The 22,544-nt window shown below is 39.1% G+C and overlaps 1 protein-coding gene across 3 annotated transcripts in view; it reads right to left on the bottom strand.

The window, feature by feature from the left end:
- Window positions 1-22,134, bottom strand: part of PCSK5 (proprotein convertase subtilisin/kexin type 5) — a 151,806-nt gene extending 129,672 nt beyond the window's left edge. For all 3 annotated transcript variants that reach the window (XM_053466780.1, XM_053466788.1, XM_053466794.1), the window contains exon 1: window positions 21,424-22,134. In XM_053466780.1, coding sequence (XP_053322755.1) covers window positions 21,424-21,627 — 204 coding nt within the window. In that variant the 5' untranslated portion in view covers window positions 21,628-22,134. The remainder of the gene's footprint in view (window positions 1-21,423) is intronic.
- Window positions 22,135-22,544: the final 410 nt, after the last annotated feature.

Below are 22,544 nucleotides of genomic sequence, written 5' to 3'. Positions count from 1 at the left end.
TGCTAGTCGCTTGGGCTACAGTGACTATGACAGCCAAAGTGGGCCACAAGAGGAATAGCCTAAGGGATGAATGCCGGACTGCAGGCTCTAACACAGCCTGTTGGAAGTTATAGAAAAACTTTTTCTTACAAAAAACAGGGATTAATACAAATACAAAAAAATATATAAGAATATATTACAGAATTCATACATATAAAGTAGTTTTTGAAATAAACTGCTTTGTATTTAGCCTTCAATGATCCTTTAAGTATAATACTTGGATGGCGCTTTTCAATGTCTTAGTCTTTTGCTATTCAAAATAATAAATCACAGACGATCTTATCTTAATCTTTGGTAGCGATTGCGTAAAAACAGAGAAAAACAGAATGCATGGATTCCACTTCACCTCATTCACATTGCTCATCTATTGCTTAACATTACTTAACTAATACAGAATGAGATACTAAAATATAAAGGAATGCTAAACGAATTTAGGACAGTGCTGTTCAAGTTGGATATACATAAATAAAACTTATTTATAGGAAACCGAGTGGCCCAGTCATATACCGTCCTAACCATTTGCCAGACAATCTGCTAAGTGGGCTCTACCCACATTCACATTCTCCATAGAAAGCACATACAGTGAGCATAGAAAGGTTCCAGTCAGGAGTTAAACTCCACCTTTAGTCCTTGCAAATAACACACAAAAACAAATGTTATATAGCAACCCAAACTCTTCAAATACCACAAGCAGAACACATCACTTTCCGGTATATGGTATGTACAGAAAAGGTCCGAATTGGTGAAATTTCTCATTCATCACAGGTCAACTAATGGGATTTTCCAGCTTTGAAAATGGAAGAACAACTGAACAATGGAACAAAGAGGTAAAAAAACAAAAGTAATGAAGTTCATACACACAAGAACCAGACAAATGGCTACCCTCTGTTCACTCCCACACTACAGCTCCACATGCATATTCCTGTTTTCTTGACACCTACCAAGCTCCTGAATTTAACATTCTGCTTGTGCCTTTCTGATAGCAGAAGGTTGATTGTAAAACAATGTCATCTCTTAAAAGTTCTGCACCAAAAAGCACAATTTTAATTTATAACAATGACTATATATAGTTTTTGGTGCAGGGTGGCTCTGCATTTCATGTGCAATACAAAGATGACTTATAAAGGGGAACTGTCACAGCTGTTAATATAAGTGAATTCATATAAAGAAAACATCTATAGTTTGTACTTTTATTTTGTAAATCACTGTATGTGGGCACCGCTCCTAATTATTGAGTTTAGGTGTTTCAGCCAAATCGATTGCTAAAATCAAGCACATAGGCAACCATCTCAGTGGACAAAGATTGGCAGTAGAGTAGGTCATACTTAGCTCAGTAACTTTAAACCTAGCGTTGTCATAGGATCCCACCTTTGCCACAAACCAGTTTTTATGAAATTTCAGCCCAGCTAGACCTGCCCCGGTCTACTGTAAATGCTAATATTGTGAATTGGAAATGTCTAGTATTAGCAACAGCTCAGCCTTGAAGTCATAGACCATGCACACTTGTAGAGTGGGGCCACCAAGTGCTGAAGAGCGCAGTGCGTAACAATTGTCTGTCCTTTGTAGCATCGCTCACTACAGAGGTCCAAACTGCCTCTGGAAGAAACATCAGCACAAGCCCTGCACACAAGCCGAGGATTGCAAGTGTTGGCTGGAATGGTGTGAATCACACTGCCATTGGACTCTGGAGCAGTGGAAATCTCTTCTCTAGAATGATGAATCACACTTTATTATCTGAAAGACTGATGGACCAATCTGGGTTTGGCAGATGCCAGGAGAACAATACCTATCTGAATGCATTGTGTGACTACTATAAAGTTTGATGGAAGAGAGATAATGGTCGGGGGCTTTTTTTTAAGGGTTTGGGTAGGCCCATTAGTTCCAGTGAAGGGTAATGTACAAAGACATTTTAAAAACTGCATTCTTCCAACTTTGTGACACCAGTTTTGGGAAGGTTCTTTCCTGTTCCAGCATGAGTGTGCTCTGCGCACAATATAAGATCCATCAACACATGGTTTGATGAGTTTGGTGTGGCAAGTGGCACCCACATAGTCTTAACTTTAACCCTAAATAACTCATTTTGGAGCAATTGGAATTACGACTGTGGGCAACGCCTTCTCACAAACTTTTGGCTGAATGGGCAAAAAATCCTAAACACTCCACAATCCTGTGGAAAGCCATCCCAGAAGAGTGGAGCCTGTTATAACTGCAAAGGGTGACCAACTCCTTGTTAATGCCCATGGTTTCAGGATGATCATATAGGTGTGATGGACAGGTGCCACTATACTTTTTGTTTGCCAATCATTGTTTTTGAGATATATGTCATGGAAACTAAGACTGGCAAAGACAGCATATTTTAATCAATATCCTATCCTGAAGGTGGTCTTCGGATGGGTGAGGGTAAGAGATAAATTCAAGACAGAAAATGAATTTGACAGTGCTGACTATGCCACATGCAGCCACTGATCACAGCCCCCCAGAGGCAAATTAGTATTAAACTATATCTACCAAAAATGCATGGATTGAAAAGTAAAAAATGCAGCATATAGTAAATATTAATAAATAAATGTAGTTATACTAAAAGCTGTGAAGTTAATTGTTTTCCGTTCATTTTAAACAGTACAATGTATCATTCCTCCGGCTTTCTTTGTGTGAACAAAAAAAGTTAGGAAAATAGATGAGCTAATCACAAAAGATGGGCTAAAATGTTGTTGGATTCCAATTATTATTACTTGTGCTCTTTATCCTAAATCGAGGAAACTTGTGTGGCATGCTGACTCAGGTTATTCTTATCTGATGGGGGCTTGAAGAATTCAGAATGCCTTGGGCTAGATTTAGTGAACTAGATGCTTTGATCTTCTAATAAGTTCTAAACTATTTTTCAAATTTGGGTGGCACATCTGATGTTGTGAAGAAGGAATTTATCAGCGTTGAGATGTTTCACGCAGCTGTTTTGACTACCAGTTTCAGACTGATATATAGAGACAAATTATGCATTTAACCAAATCACCTGTACAAATAACATTGTTTTTTTTCTCAATACAGGTAAGGAAATAAATTGCAGTACTTTAATATGCATTCTGCATTGGCAGACTGTCCCAACATAGAGTACCATTAGTAAAAAGAGATCACGAACAATATTGGGTCAAAAGTGATATTTGCATTAGTAGATTAGAATTTTCACAAGGTCCATATTTTCTGTTGAACTAGCCAAAAAAGAGATCAGGTAAATCATATGGAAGACAATAGAACAATCTGACTCAAGCCAAAATACTGGGATCCAGTTCTTGATCTTGATATTATATTTGAGATTTGCAGGTTCAACAGGACCATATGATTCATTCATTCACTCTTCCGTTGAAAGCCGAAATACTGGCATCCAGTTCTTGATCTAGACATTATATCTGAGATTTGCAGCTTCAACAAGACCACACGATTCACTTTTCCATTGAAAGGGACATTTTATGGCAGTGAACAGCAAATGAGCTTTAAGATTTTCATTGCCAGGGCCATCCTTTCATCACCAGTCCAGCCCTATCCAGGGTCAACTACTGGTTTTAAAATTGGTAATCTGAAGGAAAATAATACACTTAGCTGTATTCATACAATGGGATCAACAGATCCCTCATAACGTATAAACTTTTTATCAACACTTTTTACACGTAAACAATCGCTTAGCTTCAGGGATGTTAAATATTTCTTTCATGCTTGTCAGGTTGACTACCAGGCTCATGGTCATTTTCTAAACACCACTTTTATTTTCCGTAAGACTAGCGGGTAACAGCAAAGTATAACATGTATCATTTCTAAAAATGGACAAAACAAGCATCTCAAGGCTGCGTGTCATGGAAGTAAATGCTATCATTGCAATAGCTGACTTTGCTGGATCATCTATCAAAAATATTAATATATCATAGTTAAGAAAGAGTGAAGATTCATATTACAAGACAGCATAACCATTGTTGACTATAAAAATGTTCAATTTTTATTTGAGTTATTGCTCAGTTTGATCTGTAGATTGGAGTAATATTAATCATTTTTTTTTACAAAGTATGAATTAAACCACATCACCAACAAATAATGTTTTTAAGTGTTTGGCCAACTCAGTTTCAGATGCTGGATACTGGTGGGCGTAAAGGCATGTTTACCTTTTTGTTCCCTGGTTGGATATCATAAGTCAATGAACTCTTTCTGAGACCCAAGAGGTTACTAAAATATCTTGGTGTATACATGAGTTTTGTTTTGGGTTTTCTCAATCACAACTTAAATGGTTATGGACAGCTAATACAAACATACTACGATAGATACTAAGACCTTAAGGAAAACTTATAAAACTGACCTGATATAAAATGTGAAATTATGAGCACAATGGAAATATATGTACATGGAAAATAAAGAATTTCCTATTTCTAAGTAGGTGCTTATATAGTCCCATGGTCCACAGGGAGCATGGGTGTCCAGAGGTGGGAAATTCAGAGGCCCACTGAAGCAGCAGCAGCAGGGGAAGGAGAAACTGTAGACTGTTTAGAGTAGATTAACCAGACATAGAGAGAAAAAAAAACACCTGGTAGTCAGTGGAGTGCAGCATGAAAACGTTTATTTCATTCTGTACACCCCCTGCTGCCATAGTGGTTTGCTCTGCTCTCTTCCGCTCCGTCTAGCTAGCCACCTCCCCTTACTCTGGCAGGTGCTTCTTCACAGGCACATGGTCCACACTTGGGTTAGTTAATGCCCCAGCTGCTGAGACTACATTTCCAATGACTTTCAACATATCTAGTATGTTACGCATAATGGGGAAGCGAGCACTCCACAACTTGAGTGCCAAAGGTTAGCTTTTATTTCATTATGGATTGGTACTGTGAAACGCACATCTCGTGATTTTAAGCCATCCATTTGGTCGGCCGAACATCATGAGAAATATGTTAACAGCACTTCATGGAGTGGGAGAGGTAAAAGGTGGGGAAGATATATTGCACCCCCTGGAAAAACTTCTAGGGATGCCCACAACAGGAAGTGTACCCATTATTAAGTTTAAGATTACCATTATAAAGCATAATACATAGAAATTCTGCATCTTACAGAATAAATAATGTAATATTTAGGTCACATTTCCCAAATCCTACATTTCCCAGTTCTATACACTTAATTAATAATTCTGTGTGAAAGCACCTGTAAATTAAACAATATATTTGTGGTTATTATGTAAGCATTGATCTTAACGTCTTGTTCTCAATATGTGTATGATAAGTCATTAGCATATCTGGGAACTCTCCAGGTTTGACTCGGAGATCGCCGGGTGAAGCACCGCTTCAGCGGGACTGCCCTCCGACGTCTTCGGGACCATCCACCGACGACATTGAGACCGCCCACTGACGTCATTAGGTTTAGTAAATCTAGGTTTAATTTATAGATATCAAAGACCTTGACAAAGCCTTAGTATACAAGTCTACATACTGATATCTGTAAGGTATCATTTAAACTTTAAATTCTCGAAATTTTTACTCTATTAATTTTACAGATTTAAATTTTCACTTCAGTTATTGTTTTCATTAGCTAAAAAGGCATTCTGAGGTAGGAAGGATCAAGCCTTTCCAGGTTGTGGCATTTCTGTGTGGAGTGGACTTTGAAGCCCCGCCACAAAACCAGGGTTGAGAATTTGTGAAGCGTACATAAAACATGACACTACCTATTGTTATTTTTTGTATTTGATTCACAAACATGACGGTGGGTGACATTGGGTTGACCAGAAACCTCTGACATCAGACAGGTAACATTCTAATTATACAAGTCGATGTATTTCTTATTCAATTTCCCCCTCAACAGAGTAGATCAAGAGCAGGGCCCTCTTCTCCTTTTGTACCAGGTTGTTATTGTTTGCGACTCTGATTGTGAAGCACTACGGAATTCATTATCAATCTGTTAAATTTTAATCTGTTAAAGAGTGTATTTTAGATCACAGCAATGTAAATCAGTTAATGGCAAAATATTTTGTTTTTATATTACACCGCATCATGAACTGAAAACAACGAGGGCGTTAAATCGGTTAAAAGGTCAGAAACATACAGTGCGTGACTTCTAATATTACGATGCACAACACTAGAAAAATATTTACATAAATGATGTAACTTTAAGTGGAGAATGATTCATCTAAATGCTAGCATGCCAATAAAACAAATTACAAATAAATACCCAACCAGAACATATTCAATAGCTTCAAGGCCCAAGTGTGTTTTTTCTATAGAACCAGTACATATGCAGATATGTACAGAGTGGTTTGAAAGGGTCTACAGTCCCTTGGCCCCTGACCCCTGGCTGAAACTCTTCAAGAGAATGCTATTCAGAGTGTGGCATGTTTTTTTTTTTATCAAAAAATCAAAATAATTAAAAGTTTTGCTGTCAAACCATAGAAAAATGTATATAGATTAAAATTATCCATTCATGCGTTAACATTTGAAGCACATACAGTATCACCTAGAAGCGCATAATCTCCAGTAAACATATCTTGTACCATGACTCTATCGTGATGTTTTAGCTGCTGCATCAGTGACATCAAAAGGAATATTACTGAGTATGTACAAGGAGTTTCTATGCTTCCTGGTTTAAGAGGTAGCCAGGGTAGGTCACGGATATTGTGTTCCCTTCTCAGCAGTCCTTTATCCTGGAGTTTGTGTCAAATTTCAATGGCAAATTTGATGCTAATACAACTCTAGTTGTAACTGCTGGATCTATTAATTATACTCTTGAGGCCACGTCTTCCATTTTGAACTGCATGGTTCCATGATGTTCCATCTTGGGAGCACAAGCCAGCTTGTTACATGCTTCCTTTGCGGCTGTAATTTAGGATTCAGGCAGAAATGACCTATCTAGGTAGCCTTTTCTGCCGCTGTAATTCAAGAACTATGGTACCGGACTTTTACAAAATGTACATGCTGAGTGAGTGTGTTTTGTGCCACATAGTAAATCTGGTAGCATCACAGTTATGCCATATAAAGATGATGATCAGTAATCAGGGCCTAGAAGCTGCTGTATAAGGGAAAACAAGCGTATGTTGCTTCATACCCCACCATAATACTCATCAGGCAATAATTTAGTTCTTTAAAGCCATGCGTGATTGCTTATACTGTAAATTATACGTCTTATATCATTTGTTTTAATATTATGTCTTTCAGAACAGTATTGTTTTCAGACTTTGTCTGACTTTGTTTTAAATCATACCCAATCCTAACAAATACATCCTTAATTCAGGGTCATCACAACATTGTGTAAGTCACAATACATATCAATGCACGTACAAGGACATAACACATAAGTCCAATGTTAAAAACCTGGGAGTAAGTAAGAAAGGTGATAAGGTGCTAATATAAATTAGATGTGAATAATTAAATGCAGCTCACTGAGTCAAGTAGAAATATCTACTTAAAAAAAACAACAATATATAAAGTGAAAGGAGTGCAAACAAGATAAAATAATAATATAAAGATAAACAATAACAAATGAACAGGAATTTTTTAAGAACAATAAATGAGACAATAAACACGCCATATATATTTTTTTATATATATTGTTCAAAAATGCCTTTATTGTTCTTAAAAAAATCAATGTTAATTTCTTATTTTTACTTATTATTTCATCTTTAAAACCTGGGAATGTTCATCCTTATTTCTATTTTTTTTAACGGGAGTTAATTTGGAGACGGAATCAGTGACACATTTGTAATCCTTGAATGTTGTCTCACTATACACTATGCCACTCGGCCCATTTTGCATTTAATGAACAATTTAATGCTTCTTGTACAAAATTGTAAGGAGTTCAACTATTATATATTATTCTTGATGTGATAAATCCCAGCTAATAGTTTATTACATAGTCCACAGATTTCCATAATGAGTTGCGCGATAAGTTAAATTGCAGTTAAATAACATAAAGCTATGTTCAAAAGTGTAGATCCTTAGATAGATTGATAGATTGATAGATAGATAGATAGATAGATAGATAGATAGATAGATAGATAGATAGATAGACAGATAGATAGATAGAAGATAGATAGATAGATGTAATTTGCTCAATAAAGAGTCTCTAGGGAAAGCTTCAAATGGTACTGAAAAAGCCATGAGAAAGCATTTTATAGGTTCTAAAAGGTGCGAATATGAATGTGACAGAACAGACATCTCTAAACCCTGGCTGTGAAAATATTACAAATCAATAAAGCCACTTTTAAAGTAATTTAAAGCCTAAAGGAAACAATATAAAAAAGAACTCTTATAGCAAGAAAAGAAAAGATGATGCATCACACTTAAAATTACAACAGAAGATAGTTTTAGCGGGCCGTCTTGATGCTCCACATCTTAAAAGTCAACAGTTTTACGTACTGATTGAGGGATTGATTACTTTAATGCTAAAAATATAGAAGGTGTATAAAACATTGATGGTGCCCTTAAACAAATCATTTACCATTTCCAGGTACTTTCTGTTTGTTCGGGAACATCTCATGAACCGCACACGTTGCTCTCTGTTCTCTGATGGATAATGTGAATTATGTGATCGTCAAATAAACATATATTACCCCTTTCTAGGTTTCTCCAAGACGACTATGACTACAAAGGCTTGCGAGTGTTTGAATTTAAAGTGGCCATTCATTCAAAGGAAGAGGTTTTGTGAATGGGCTTTAAATGTTTGACTAAGCACACGCAGTGTTTGTTCAGGCTAGAATTTATCTAGACCCCGGCGGTTTCTCCGTAGCCTCTGACGGCAACAGCAGGCATACTTTATGAATGGAGGCAGATGGAAACCTTGTTACTACAGCTTCTGTTCTCAAGTGCGGCTACTCCCAGTTATTACGGGGAGTTTGTATTGCCAGCTTGCTTCACTGCACACGCCAATGTAATATAATAAAAATACTCATACTAAGTGCCTTTCATCCTGTAATTAAGATGCCTGTTTACAGCTACCTGCAGAGAGAGGCAGGAAAGGCATGTCATATCGAAGGGAAAAAAAGAATTATTATGCATGGAGAACCTGCATGACATTCAAGAAGCCCACAAAGTCACAAAGTGAGAACTAGATATTAAGCAAAAGGCAGGTAAACGGTCATTAGGCAGCCCAGTGCCAATCGAATCATACGTATTCTAAGTCGAGTAGCAGAACAATTGTATGCCACAGAAAAACCCGATGGCAAACAGATGGTCCGTCGCTCTAAGGTAACGTTTAGCCAGCAGGTAGCCATTTTCGCGGCGCCGCTCTACGGCTTCATTCTGCCAGGTGTTTAGGGGAGCTGTCCAACGTCCAGTCCTGCTATGCTTTACAAGCATCCATCGGGAAGCATTAATGCTGTTATAACATGCTTATACAGAAAATAAGATTGGAGAGAAAACACTCCAAATTATAAAAAAAAAAAAACACCAGCCCACTATGTGTTTGTTCCTATGGAGCGCTCAACCTGTTTTTGGAGCCTAATTTTGAGTCAAATAATCTCATGAAAAATATTCGCTGTGTTTCATGGTAAAGTGTTTATAACTAACACTGACTGTAAAAAAAATATTGGAAACAGATTTTTTTTTTAAAAAAAACTGTTAGAAACATAGTTTCAGCTTTGTGAATCTTATTCAATTGCTCTAGTTATGGCTGTTTGGGGATGCCAGAAACAGTGTTATTTTTAGGATCATGCATTCTGCTTTAGTATTTTCTAAATATAATACAAATTGGATATAGTAGTAACACGTGGGCCGGCTGCAAGCCCCAGGTATTGAGGAAAGAGGGTTACGCGGTTGCAGATATCTGGGAGGCAGGCTTTGAGCAGGGTTGTGTAGCGAAACATTGCGTGGCCTAACGCTACAAGTGTGGCAGCTCAGAGGCAATACTCCCCAAGCCAGACGGCTGAGAGTTGATGGGGACCATGTATGTGAATGTAAAGTGTAACTGGCAGGTGTCTAAGTGGGTGTAATTTGGCTGGGAGCACTGTTTGCATTAGTTTGGCTGAGTGTGCTATGTGTGTTTCAGTGTACATCGATTTGAGAGTGGTCACAAAAGTGTAGATGTCCACTACCGACAAGTATAGCAGAAGGTATGCCTTCTGTTCTACCCCAGTACCACGTCATGTGGAACGCATGCTGTGACGTGGTACAGGGGATTGTGAGCGTGGGAGCTCATGTGCGCAGCCCACCCAGCACCAACTATTTGCAGTTTTTATCTCTATGCCAGTTTCATGTTTGCACAGAAAAAACAATGAGAAATTAAAAAGAAAATAGGGTTTTCACATAGGTAAAAAATGTAACCCCCTACAAAGTGGCTTTTTTTCTGTTTTCAATGACAGGGGCACCGCAAATTGAGTGTGAACTAAAGAACTTCCAACGCAGGACAACCAGTACAAATAAATGACCCAGATCTGCAAATGTTAAGAAAGATTTATAATATGTCCCAGTAAATGTGCTGGTACAGAACATTTTAAGTGACCCACGAGTAAAGTAGTAAATGCTGATTAATACTATAGAGCTGCAGAAAAGTGTTTTTTTTTTAGACTTAAGCAAATTTTAATTAATATGCATCCAGGCAGTAAGCAATATTGTAATTTGATTACATGGAGAAGCTAACATTTCTCAATGAGAGTACAGTTTGCAGGGCTGAAGTCTTTCTGAATGTATAATAAGATTCGGCCTGCCAGCTATTCCCAAATCAATGAAATTGTTTTTTATTTGCCTCGCTCGGTTGATCGGTCATACTGAGGCATATTCTGGCCTTGGCCAAGTAGGACGGTAGGCCCTCTGACACAAAAACTGGCTTTTTGCCTTATGTTATTGAGTTGCGTCATAGCGAGTTCCAGCATAGGTTCTCTATAGCTTATAGCAAATCAATCATTTCCAAGGGAGCCATGGTACTGTATATGACTCTTTATTAACAGGCCTGGTTTCCTGAGGAACACACACTGAATCCCTTATTTTAAGCTATACCGAGGCAATCAAATATAGCCCTCTAGCTGTTGTTAGCGTAAAACACAGCAACAATCACGGGCAGCATGAGGCAAGCAGATAACAACACGGGATGCAGGTAATAAACCATGGAGGGTTAGTAAGAAAGTACATTGCAAGGGTAGCCAGAGGCTCGTGAGTTGAGTCCACAGTGAATTCCAACTCAGGCTGAGTCTGTATTAACTTTAATAGGACTTTAACCAGGGGAAAATCACGTACATGAGTTGAGCTTCTTAAGGACAACCCAGAAGGAACACAATCTTACTACGGCAATGCATTTTTAAATTTTTTTGGCATTAATGAAAATTTTTACATAAACTTCTCCTACGTAAAATTGAGTTCAGTAAAATATTTAGCATCCGCTCATTATACCGTACACAATATATGATATTAAGGAGCATGCACTTGATCTTCCTTCCATGGTTGGTTGCTATGTGTGTGCATTTATAAATATCAAAACATTTTTTGCACTTACCGTTGTTGATTTGTTGGTGTTTAAAGGTGCCTGGCCTTCGGGGGAAAACCCAGCAAATCCTTAGTGGGGCAGTGCCCGATGTCACCTCCCACGTATCTTTATTGCCACTTAGGTCTTGCGGCCCGCCAGCTGGATACACGGACGCACACCACAAAAGAGTTAACCATGTGTATCTATCAGGCAGCTGCACGCATGTCATTTACTGGCCGCTGGCCTTAAAGTGACAGTACTGATTTTAAGAAATCGATAAATCGTTGGCACTATATAAATAAAAGATAATCGTAATACCAGGAATTATGTTTCTAATGCTACATTTAGTTACAAAAGTGTTCAGTTCATCAGAAATAGTGGAACTGCACCTTAAAGCACCGTCATGTGGCACATTTACCGGCAAAGCACTAACACAAGGTCACAAGAGAGGGACCTTGTATTGTTAAAATAATTCTAAAAGCTGCTGAACGGTTCAAAAAATAACACATACCTGACAAATACTGTAAAAAAGCTCTATATGCTTTTCTGATTTATGTCAGGTTATTTTGATGTGAATGGTGTAGCTCAAAGGTAGCGTTTGTGGGATTGTGTATAGATTTCAAATATAACAGAGATTTTCTTGAGCTTTTGATATTGCCATATGTTTTTCCTCTAAATATTAAATAAACTTTAAAGTATCTTAAGTGGTAGAATTGCTCTGTTCTACCATGCTTTTGATTTCACCAAATTCCCTACTGAGCAAGCATGACTGTTTTTGTAAGCTGCAGAAATGTGCTATGATTATATAATGATACAAGGATCGACGAAAACAAGCATGTAGTAAGGACACTGTATATTCAGTGTGTCTTTTCAGCTACAGAAAACGCACATATGTAAGATACACATGTAGCAACATTTCAAAAGTGAGGCCTTTGTTTTAGGTGATGTGGTTGGGGGTGTGATGTGGTTGGGGGGGGGCTGTGGCACATTTTCACCCAGACCAACTTGGCCAAGGCCTAGGGGGGACAGGAGCCCCTCTGACAAGAACCAGTGCAGATTGGACTGTTGGGTGATCAGTCTACCTGGCGCGCCACTTCTCCTTGGGCCGGTTGGGGAGATCAGAGATTTCCCTTGTAACCAGTCCATATGCACTATGGAGTGCTATGATTCCATAGTGATCTTACTCCGGCACTCAGTATGGTAGACAGCAGTCGCTGAGGTAAGTGGCAGTGGGCAGTTGGGGCCCAACCAAGATACGGTGTGGCCAGGGAATGGGGCTTTAGTAATACAAATTTCCTATTACTTTTATACACATGATTGTAACTTTAAGGGTGATGGAACCAAACATTCCAAACACTTAACACAGGTCATACCAGCAGGGGTAAAAGGGATTTTACTCCCAAAGTGGGACACTTAGGAAGATATTTTTGTTGGGGAAAGAAAGGGACAACATGAATTATATACATTAAACATAATCCTGGCACAAAGTTTCAAAATTTCATAGCTTTCCTAGAGGGATTACAGCTAAAGAAAAAATACACTTAGAATCGCTTGTAGTCCTCCAGCTACCGTATACGTTATATATAGTAAATATGATTTTATGGCCCGAACATCCATGTTAATATAAAATAAACAATAAAAATGGGCTTCATGAGTTTATTGTTTTGCACTATAGTGCCACATATTGAGTTTTCCCAAGTATTTGAATACAGCGGTGTAATGCAGGCTTTAATGTGTATATATCTTTTATATGGCTTTTATATGTTATGGTGAACTTCCTAGTTACCAAACTGCAAACAAACCAAGACCAATCCTGCACACCCAGCGGGGCAGACATAGTGTGCCTTGTTTGTCCATTGGGCTAGTATGGCTTTGACAGAATTAGAACTTCTGTTCCAGAAGCTATGTTCCTGCACCGCTAACATCTCAGCAGCCACAGATGGTCCTTTACATCAACATTTCGCAAAAAAAAATCCCAATCATAAATTCATTTTTCTCAAACTGATCTGCAACAAGAATTGGACAGAGAATTCATAAGGACCTTCAGATACTTCGCAACCCTGCACACTAATAAGTGTCCTCCTCTGCTGTTTTACTAAAGTCAATGAAGGGATCGGTATATAACCGTATAAGACGCTAAGAAAAGAATTTGGTGCAAACTGGAAAAAGTGAAGAGATAATATTTTGTTGGATTCCACCAATTTCACCAATATCGCTCCCATCTTTCATTTACCAAAGCAAAAAAGCAGGAATATGGGGTTAAAAAAATGATATAGTACCTTAAAGCAGAAATGTTCCAGACAAAGGAACCCTTTATAGCATAGGAAACCTTGCATAAGTAGCTTAATTAGCTATAATTGCATGCAGATGGCGCAGTTTGTTTAAGGACAGAAAAAAAACAAAAACAAACAAATAAATGTATAATTTCTTATTGTAAAATGTCTAAAATATTTTCTACAAAACACTCAAGCTTTTGTACAGAAATTATAATCAGCAATGTTCTTTATGGAGAACTATATTTAAGGGAAATCATCAAAGCCAATCAAATATCTGCTAGCAAGTAAAAATGATGAATAGATTAAAAAAGAAAACGCTGATTATAAGCTACCGCTTCCCTTTTTAACTCAACTACCGCACCTGTATGCTCTTGTGGAGTAGTATACCGCTAATGATGTCACTAGTATAATGATGTCACATATGTCCTTGGAGTACCCAGAACACCTTTAAACTGCGATTTGATAGCTCATAGTCCTATAAAACATATAAAGACTAAGGACTGATTAAGGATTTAGTCTTTACATCAGAAAAAGACTAGGTGGGCCGAATGGTTCTTATCTGCCGTCACATTCTATGTTTCTATTAAGTACTAGACCCAAATGCAAAAACAAAAAGGAAATTACTGTTTTCTTCACATAGTGATCAAATATAAAATCAGTGAAACTAACTTGATTGGTCATACGTCAGGGATTCTTCCTTCCTGGAGTCATTTTTAACAAGAGAGCAGACATTGCTGGTACTTATATAGTTCATGATCTACCACTAATATGAAAACTATAGAAAATGTAACGTTTTATACTTAATAGAAAAACATTTATACATTACGTAATATATAATAAACTCTCCAACCATCACCACCCTTTTCTTATATGCGTTATGCATGCAGATATGGAGAAAATCATTATCTTTTTTTGGTATCCAGAGATTAGCTGACGGACTATCGCAGTCTTACCGTAATTTAGAGTAAAAAAAAACAATTTGCGCAAACAAGAGCTAGGGAAATACGTATACGCAGCTGACCTTTGATAAGTAAGGCAGCACGTCTAGTTCACATTAAGAGCATAGTCTATGGTCTTTTAATGGATAACCATCCAGAGAGAACACAACTGAATAATTACTCTGATTCATACCATGACTTGAAGGCACTATTAAAGAGACAGCCATGCCTAAACATAAATCTGAAATATATTAAAAAAAGCACGCTTAAGAAAATATAAATGTAAGAGCTACGGAACGTGACAATTTTTTATTGTGTTTCTCCAGGAAGTCTGCATTTCTATAGCTGGTGGCTGTCATTAGTCTATATTCGTCTTTGAAATGTGTGGTATGCCGTAATGATTTAATTCTACTATATGTGAAACCGTTACAGCTTAGATCATTACTCGCCAGCTGTAGAAGCACTGGGCACGCAAAACCCAAAGAATATCATTTAAAGAACATTTCATGGATCAAGCATCGTTCCAGAAAATGTTAATTGTTTATTTTCTTAGCAAAGCCGACATTATGGGGTATATGCTGATTTGTTTTCAAGAATTACCAACATTTTTCAAAAGTGCATGTCATAAAATTTGAACTGATAGCTGTAATTATCATTATTTATTGTTTTATATAGCGGCATCATATTCCGCAGCGCTGTACAATTGATAACCACAAATATTTACTACAGCCAACAAATTCTTGATTGAGCGTAATGCATCATTCCCGTGGTTGTACCAGCATGAGAATGGCGCCTTATGCGAATGAACGCCACTGTTGTAAGAATAGTTATTGTGTAATTTATCACAGCTAAAAGCAGCTTTAGACACCAATAACTTTCACAAACGTCTAGGTGAGTCCAGACACTTTGCGTATGCCATGTCATTAAGGTGTGGCAGACAAGTTTACAATCTAAAGGTGTGATTTATCACAGAAGGTCCATTGCTTAATACCTAAAGAAGTGACGAGCGGGCGAGACCCAACAGGGCTAATAGGCTCTCTTGGCTCAGAGATTAAACACAATAACCCATCATAGCCCATCATAATCTGAGTTTGTACCCAGCAAGAACATACTGAGCAGTCTCTCATAATACACATATTTACTGCCACTTTCTTCAAATACTTCTGTGGCAAAGGTATTCCAGTGCATGTGGGCTGGCTAAGCGTGAGGGTGTTGTGGCCAACAACATCTAAAGAGAGATATATTGCCTTCTCCTGATGGTCATGTTGAAGGGACACTTAAGCCAATATATATGATAGCTGAGTCGGACCTTTAAGTTTCATTTTGTCCCTTTGCAAATGAAAAGAGGAATTTGTTTCCCACTCCCCAGCTCCTAAGCAGACAGATGATGTGTGCTGTACTCAACAGAGGCCTGACTCACTTGAGTTTAGTGAGAGTGCTTTCCTGCCGCTGATTGGCTGCTTAAGACAGCCATCAGTGGCACAAAGAACGTGACCATGTAGGAGGTGGTGTGCTGCAGCTCTAGAGCTGCAGCTTCTCATAAAAGTTGAAGAATGGAAAGTACTTGAATATGCATTCATTGTTGGTGGGGCTGCAAGGAGTGTGCCACTAAGTCTAGGTAAGTAAACTGGGGATTGTGCTTAAGGGAGGCCAGGAAAAGCCTTTCCCTGTCCACGGGGTCATATGAGGTCTTACCAAGTGTGGAAGGTTTGGTTCTCAATGAGCTGCCGATTAACACATAATGCTTTCCCAAAATGTTTTGTTTTAATTGTTTCCTATATTAGTCTTCACACTTTAGTACTAATGTCCTCATATGATCACGCAAAACCATTCAGAGTCCTGATTTACCTTCAGCATCACACAGTACATATAACACATATTATGATTTCATTTTACAGCAACAACTAATTATCTTGTGACTCGTAAGCAATATATGTTGACCGTAGTCCGTTCTTTCGCAACTATGACATGGTAGCTTTCATGATAACAGGTTTCTACCCGGGAATTATATGATGTTATTTGATGTGGTTTGTTAACTTTGGACGGGGTTAAAGTCTGAGGGGTTGGTTCTGTGGAAGCATAATCTCACTGAAAACAACACTGGTCTAAATGCAGTGCTGGGAAATCAGTGCGCTGCCACTGCAAATGCCTACTGGAAAGTATGTTGTGTTCCAGTAAAGGACTGTCATGCGCAAGTGCCGTTTTCATTTCAGTGCCCCTTCTGGCCTTTGAACGCTGGTGGTCCTTACTGAAAACTGTACTCCAATGTTATTGTGGACAGGACTAAATACAATACTGACATTAATACGCTTTTTTAAGTTTCTATGGCAACAACCTATGATCATCTACTTTTGTGTCATATGACATATAAGCATTGAGACAAAAATTCTGAATTATTATTGCTGGAGCCAATTAAGGCCATGGATGTTCAATGTATGCCTAGTGGTAATATATTTGTACGACATTTATGTTAATCTTAGTGTGCGAAAACCAGCATCTGTCCAATTAGTCCGTTTGCAAACGCTAGTACCGTCGGGGCATCGTCTGAAGGGCGATAGTGACGCCATAACATATTATGGCCAAGAAAAACTCTGCCGACTTCAGTAACATGACTGACAAACTAGAAAAAAGTAATATTGTCGTTCATGTCTGCCCATGCATGATAGAACTATCAGTCGCGTTAAAGAACCAATCTTGCTTAAAGCAAATCTGGCGCGCTGACAGCAATTTGAGTGGCAGCTGTTTCAGTAGTTAAGGTGTAACGTTAACACTGCCATGGCCCATGGTTTTTTTTTTTCCACATCTGATCTAACAAGATGCTTCCCTTGGTGAAATAACTGAAGCAACCCCGAAGGCTAACGAGGCAGATTCCTGCTTTCCAGATTGACCTGAGACTTACGTGAATTTAACCTTCAGCATTTTTTTTCTGCCTCAGAACTATTTTCGAAATTCTGTTTTCGAAGAGGGCCAGAAAATGTATGTCTGGAATCGCATCCCAAGCCACTGCTGGCTGCGTGCAAACAATCCCCTTCCTTCTAGAATACATTTAATGTTGAAACAGCTAAAAGAGGAGCAGCAGAGATGAACACTCGGTCAATCTGCTCTAATAACTCAGATGATGCTTTACATTGCTTGAGAGTCTCTTTTGGGTTAAATTGCCGTGCAGTCCCACTGATTCACCTCCTTGGTAGGCAATATAGCCATGAAAAATTACACAGGACTCACCAAACTTGGGGTTCTTTGATGTAGCGGCGGGCTACGCAATATATGGCCATATAGTGGGATGAAATCGCCTGTATTTATGCCTTGTTTTTTGAATGGTATTTGCCAGTCGTTGTTATTCCAGAAGCTTTTTAGAATGTGCGCTCCCCTAGTTCGTATAATTTTTTGTTTTGTTATGGCTGATCTTCCGCATAATTATTTGAAATCCTTTCAATCCTTTCTGCATTTACTGCACGTGCCTACAGATCCTTCAACTGGTTCCGCTTCAGAAAATTTTGAATCGCTTGTGATAATCCAGATGCAAATGCTATAGCCAAAACTTTGGTCTATAAATAGAGGAAGACTATCTGGGCAGTGTGTCTTACACATTCTTCAGTGTTTCAAAAAGAATGTGCTCTTTCAATATAAAAAAAAAACATCAAAGGGAATTTCTTAACAAAATGTTGATAAATCCATAAGTTTATTAGCTGCTTTCTGGAATCCTCACTCTGGATTCTTGTAAGCGAACTCTAGTTCTTCATGTGTGGTTAGGACTTTGTGCTGGATTCTCCCGTTACTGAGTGAACGCAACAGAGGCATCTCCTACATTCCTGATAGGAACTGATAACACAATCATTTTCTATTTAATAAGAAATAATGAGCGGAAAAACCAAAGGTCTCCCGATCTAGAAAAAAAGGCAGACATCAACTACAAAACTTCCCAGTTCTGAGTCCTGTCTGGCAATCACTATGCCAATTACAGTTTGTGTCCATGGACAGTGTCTCTTAGATTCAATATGTCGAGACAAATGATTTAATCAGTTTTAACCCCTTAATGACAAAGCCCGTACATGTACGGGCTCAAAATGCATTGTTTTCAATGGGTTTAGGGACCGCCCATTGTCCTTAAGGGGTTAAGAACAAAACTTAAGAGATCCCCCCCCAAAAAAAAAAAAAGTTTGTAAAGGTCTACACAAAGACCCTCCTGTTGGCGTTTCTCGACAACCACCCAAATGAATAGGAGTTAAGGTATGCTAATGTGTTATTAACGGTAAATAAAGCCACATCATACCTCTTCCAAACCTTCTTTTGTCTCAGAGAGATCCTTGTAGCATAGCCTAGAGTCTTATTGAGGTTATAATGAGGGATGCAGCATTGCTGGAATTTTGGAGGGTTGGCCCCCCACTTAATGGAACACTTACATCATTAGGAGAACAAAAGGTACTCTGGCACATGTATTGATTATTAAAAACATATTCCACAGACTAAAGTCTAAAGTATGCAACGGATTTGCAAGCAATGTCCTCATATGGAGAAAAAAGACAAACTACACAAATCAAGTGTTATACACATGTGGGAAGCCGCCGGGGGATTTAGAAGGGGGGGGGAGCATAACTGGCACACAAAAAATAACAAATGTAAAAAGAGTTGTGATAAATAGTAAAATATTTCCAAAAGGATGATTTTATTTGGTAATAATGTGCATGTGATGCAGGTGGGGTAAAGAATGTGCTATTTTTTGCCAAATCACACAATAGGTGGACTTCTGGAAGAGGTGGATAAATGGTATGTAAGCAACAGTTTACAGAAGAAAGGGAACAACCACTACAATGGGATCTGAATATAATGATGAGAATCAAAAACACAGTAAGAAACAGCTTCCTGTAGAGCTTACAATCTAATCGCACTGTTGTAAGTGTTGTCATGACTACGGCACAGGGAAAACTTAGCACCTTGGGTATACACTTTACAGGAATGCGAGAAGTGAAAAACGTTCATGTCTTCTTCTGGCATGAAGGTTTAAAAAAAACCCAGAGAAGTCGTATGTGTTTATCATATGAAATACTACGTGAAGCATCAAATGGCTGCTTTTAACGTAAGAGGGGTCAGTGTACCACAACCACCTACATTAGCCATCACAGAGAAGATCACTCTATTGCAAAGCAGTGTCTTGCTATCTGACATAATCCTTGAAGTATACCGCAAATGCGTGGTTGTGTGGCGAGATGATATAGTACCCTGATCATACATGGAAGATGACACATACCATAAAATCTCCTCCACATTTTTGCCCCTAGAGGAAGACTTTGGCAGGTGTGCATTGCCTGCAAATTAACTACTTCTGCTCCTTGTGGACTGCATCTCCTGTCAAGCCAAGGGATAGCGTGCACACAATACAGCTTGCTTTCTGTAGTCGGGGTAGGTTTACTTTTATCACAAAGGTATCAAAGTTCACGGCTCCTTGTTCCCTTTAAGCTTGTTGATGGGGGTAAGCAAACAGAAAGATCCCAACACCCTGGGTAGATCAATGAGTACAGGATGCAATTACTATACCTTTTTCTACTCTAGGATTGTGAATGGAATTAACTCTTTGTGTCTCAAGGTGGGAAACACATTACAATGCACTCATCTAACACTCTCCAAAGGTTAGGAACAAAGGTTTCTTCAACATTTAAGTCACCGTTTAGCACGTTTAGACTGCCTCGGCTCCATACAAAAAGTTTTGTGTAGCTGATGCGAAAATACCTGGGACCAGCAGGAAACCATCACCATCTTCACAAAGTCATAATTTATACTGTGAAATATAAGCCTTCTATTGGGGTCATTGAGTTTCCTTTGGTGTAATTATAAGGTGCTGTCCTTAATTTGCACTAACTTGACACTAAACCTTGTTCAGTGTGTGCGCAATATCACGTTACCCAAATTGTGAATTAAAGCTAAGATTTCATTTAATGTATAACTATAAAGGGCTAATGTGTTCACACTGAAACAGTATATTAAAGGTAAGGCAACTGGGATTTTAATTGCTGATTAACGATAAGGGCTTCATTTGGAACATGGTAACTCTGGTGGCTGGCGGCCATCAACAGGGGGGGAAAATTAACTTTTACAATTCGGGAACGGGGAGAAAATATAAATATACAGCATTTCGCACAAATCTTTCATCTGTTATTTGATTAACTAATCTTTTATTAACCAACCAAGGCATTAGTGTAAACGCATAAGTTTTTAATGCCATCAAATGGCCACATTAGCACATTCGACCCATACTTTATAGTACACTTAATACTGATGTTAGAGCACACATTGATTACTGATCAGATGTGATGGGTGGTTAATATTTGTAATGAGAATGATAATTATTCTGTATATAGGATCCTGATGTCAATACTTCCACAGCAGCCTAGGCAGTGTTTACCTCTGCTGCTTCTGGCAACCAGACCCACGTCTCTACAGAGAAACTCAGCGCTCGGTGTATATATAACCTGTGGATCAGCCAGGGATCCCCAGCGGCATGTGCATTTAAATCCCCAGTACAAGCCCCGATCAGCCACACACTCCTAATTCAACGGCATGCCTCCCTCCTACACTGCACTGAGGACCACCATCCCTATCACTCTCCTCGTCTGGATGATGGGGATTGCGGTCCAAGCCCCTTTAAGACCTCACACTGGGACTCCACAGCAAGATCAAGACAAAAAAAAAAGTTAAAGGCATCCACCTGAAGGCACGATGACCAAGAGCAGCCAGCACAGAGAGAAGAAACACTGGGGTCGCCTTACCTGTCCCATGTTGCTGTATCCGTATTTGCCGGCTATCCTGTCGGCTTCTTGGGCTCCCCCTGCTATCCTCACAGCCCAGTGGTTGGTGAACATGCCAGCCCAGCATGTGGGTAAAAGGAGTCCAAACAGCGCAGTAAGCAGGCAGAGAAGACACCTTCCGGACAGCCATCCAAAAGCCATGGTATGCCGTGCTGCCCCTAACATACAAGGTCCTTGGTGCCTCCAAGCAAGGCGGGGGAACCAGACTCAAGACAGGTGAGGGCAGGAGGGTCCTGGGCTTAATTCCAGAGCTTAGCAAAGTTCCCAAGAGCTGGAGATAAGGCACTTGTATAACCCCCACTCTGGATCTCACTTAAGCATTGACCTGCACTTTGACTCTAGTCTTCTGCTGCCAAGTGCTAATAATGTGCTTCCTCTCCTGCTTGTGATCTCTCCCCCCCCTTCTCTTCTTCACTCCTGGGTCTTGTTTGGGATACACACACACAGTGCTCAATGGTAAAAGTGCTGACAATTCACAGTCCTCCCAAGCTGTTCTTTTTATTAACCTCTCTGTGTCTTCCCTTCTTACTCCTTCCAAGTGTATGAATGTGTGAGTAGGGGGAAAAGCCAGATCTCTCTCTCTCCCCTCTCTCCTCTCTCTCTCTCCTTCTGCATAAATGACTGCCCCCCTTCAGCTCTCCTCCCGTCCGAAAAACCAACAGCACCCAGATGTAAGAGAGAGGCGGAGGCTTTTCAGCGTGCCGTCCCTCCTACTATTCCTACTGTCCTGTCCCCTCCTCCTGCTACTCATACACTCTATGCCGGGAGATGCCACCTACCTCCAGCAGAGGTGCAAGGATGAATGTGTGTGTGTGCATGGGGAGGTGACCTCACAAGATCAGGGTACCATCTATAACCTACATAATCAGGGCTAGCAAATGCTTTCTGCTCTCAGATGAGATTGTGATGATTGCACATCAGCCCTGAAGCTGTCTGTTCAAGTTGTCTCTTTCCTTCCAGGAAGGTGTGCAATATATCAGTTATGCTATGTGACAAAAATGCGCTCACATCAGCTGTAAACTATGCATTTATCTACATGCCAATGATATACGTATACCGTTCTTTGACAGCTTTATTGAGTT

Source organism: Spea bombifrons, chromosome 1 (assembly GCF_027358695.1).
Source record: "Spea bombifrons isolate aSpeBom1 chromosome 1, aSpeBom1.2.pri, whole genome shotgun sequence".
In the NCBI taxonomy this organism is placed as follows: Eukaryota; Metazoa; Chordata; class Amphibia; order Anura; family Pelobatidae; genus Spea; species Spea bombifrons.
The sequence above is the reverse complement of the archived record's forward strand: the minus strand, read 5'-3'. Positions and strand labels throughout refer to the sequence as shown.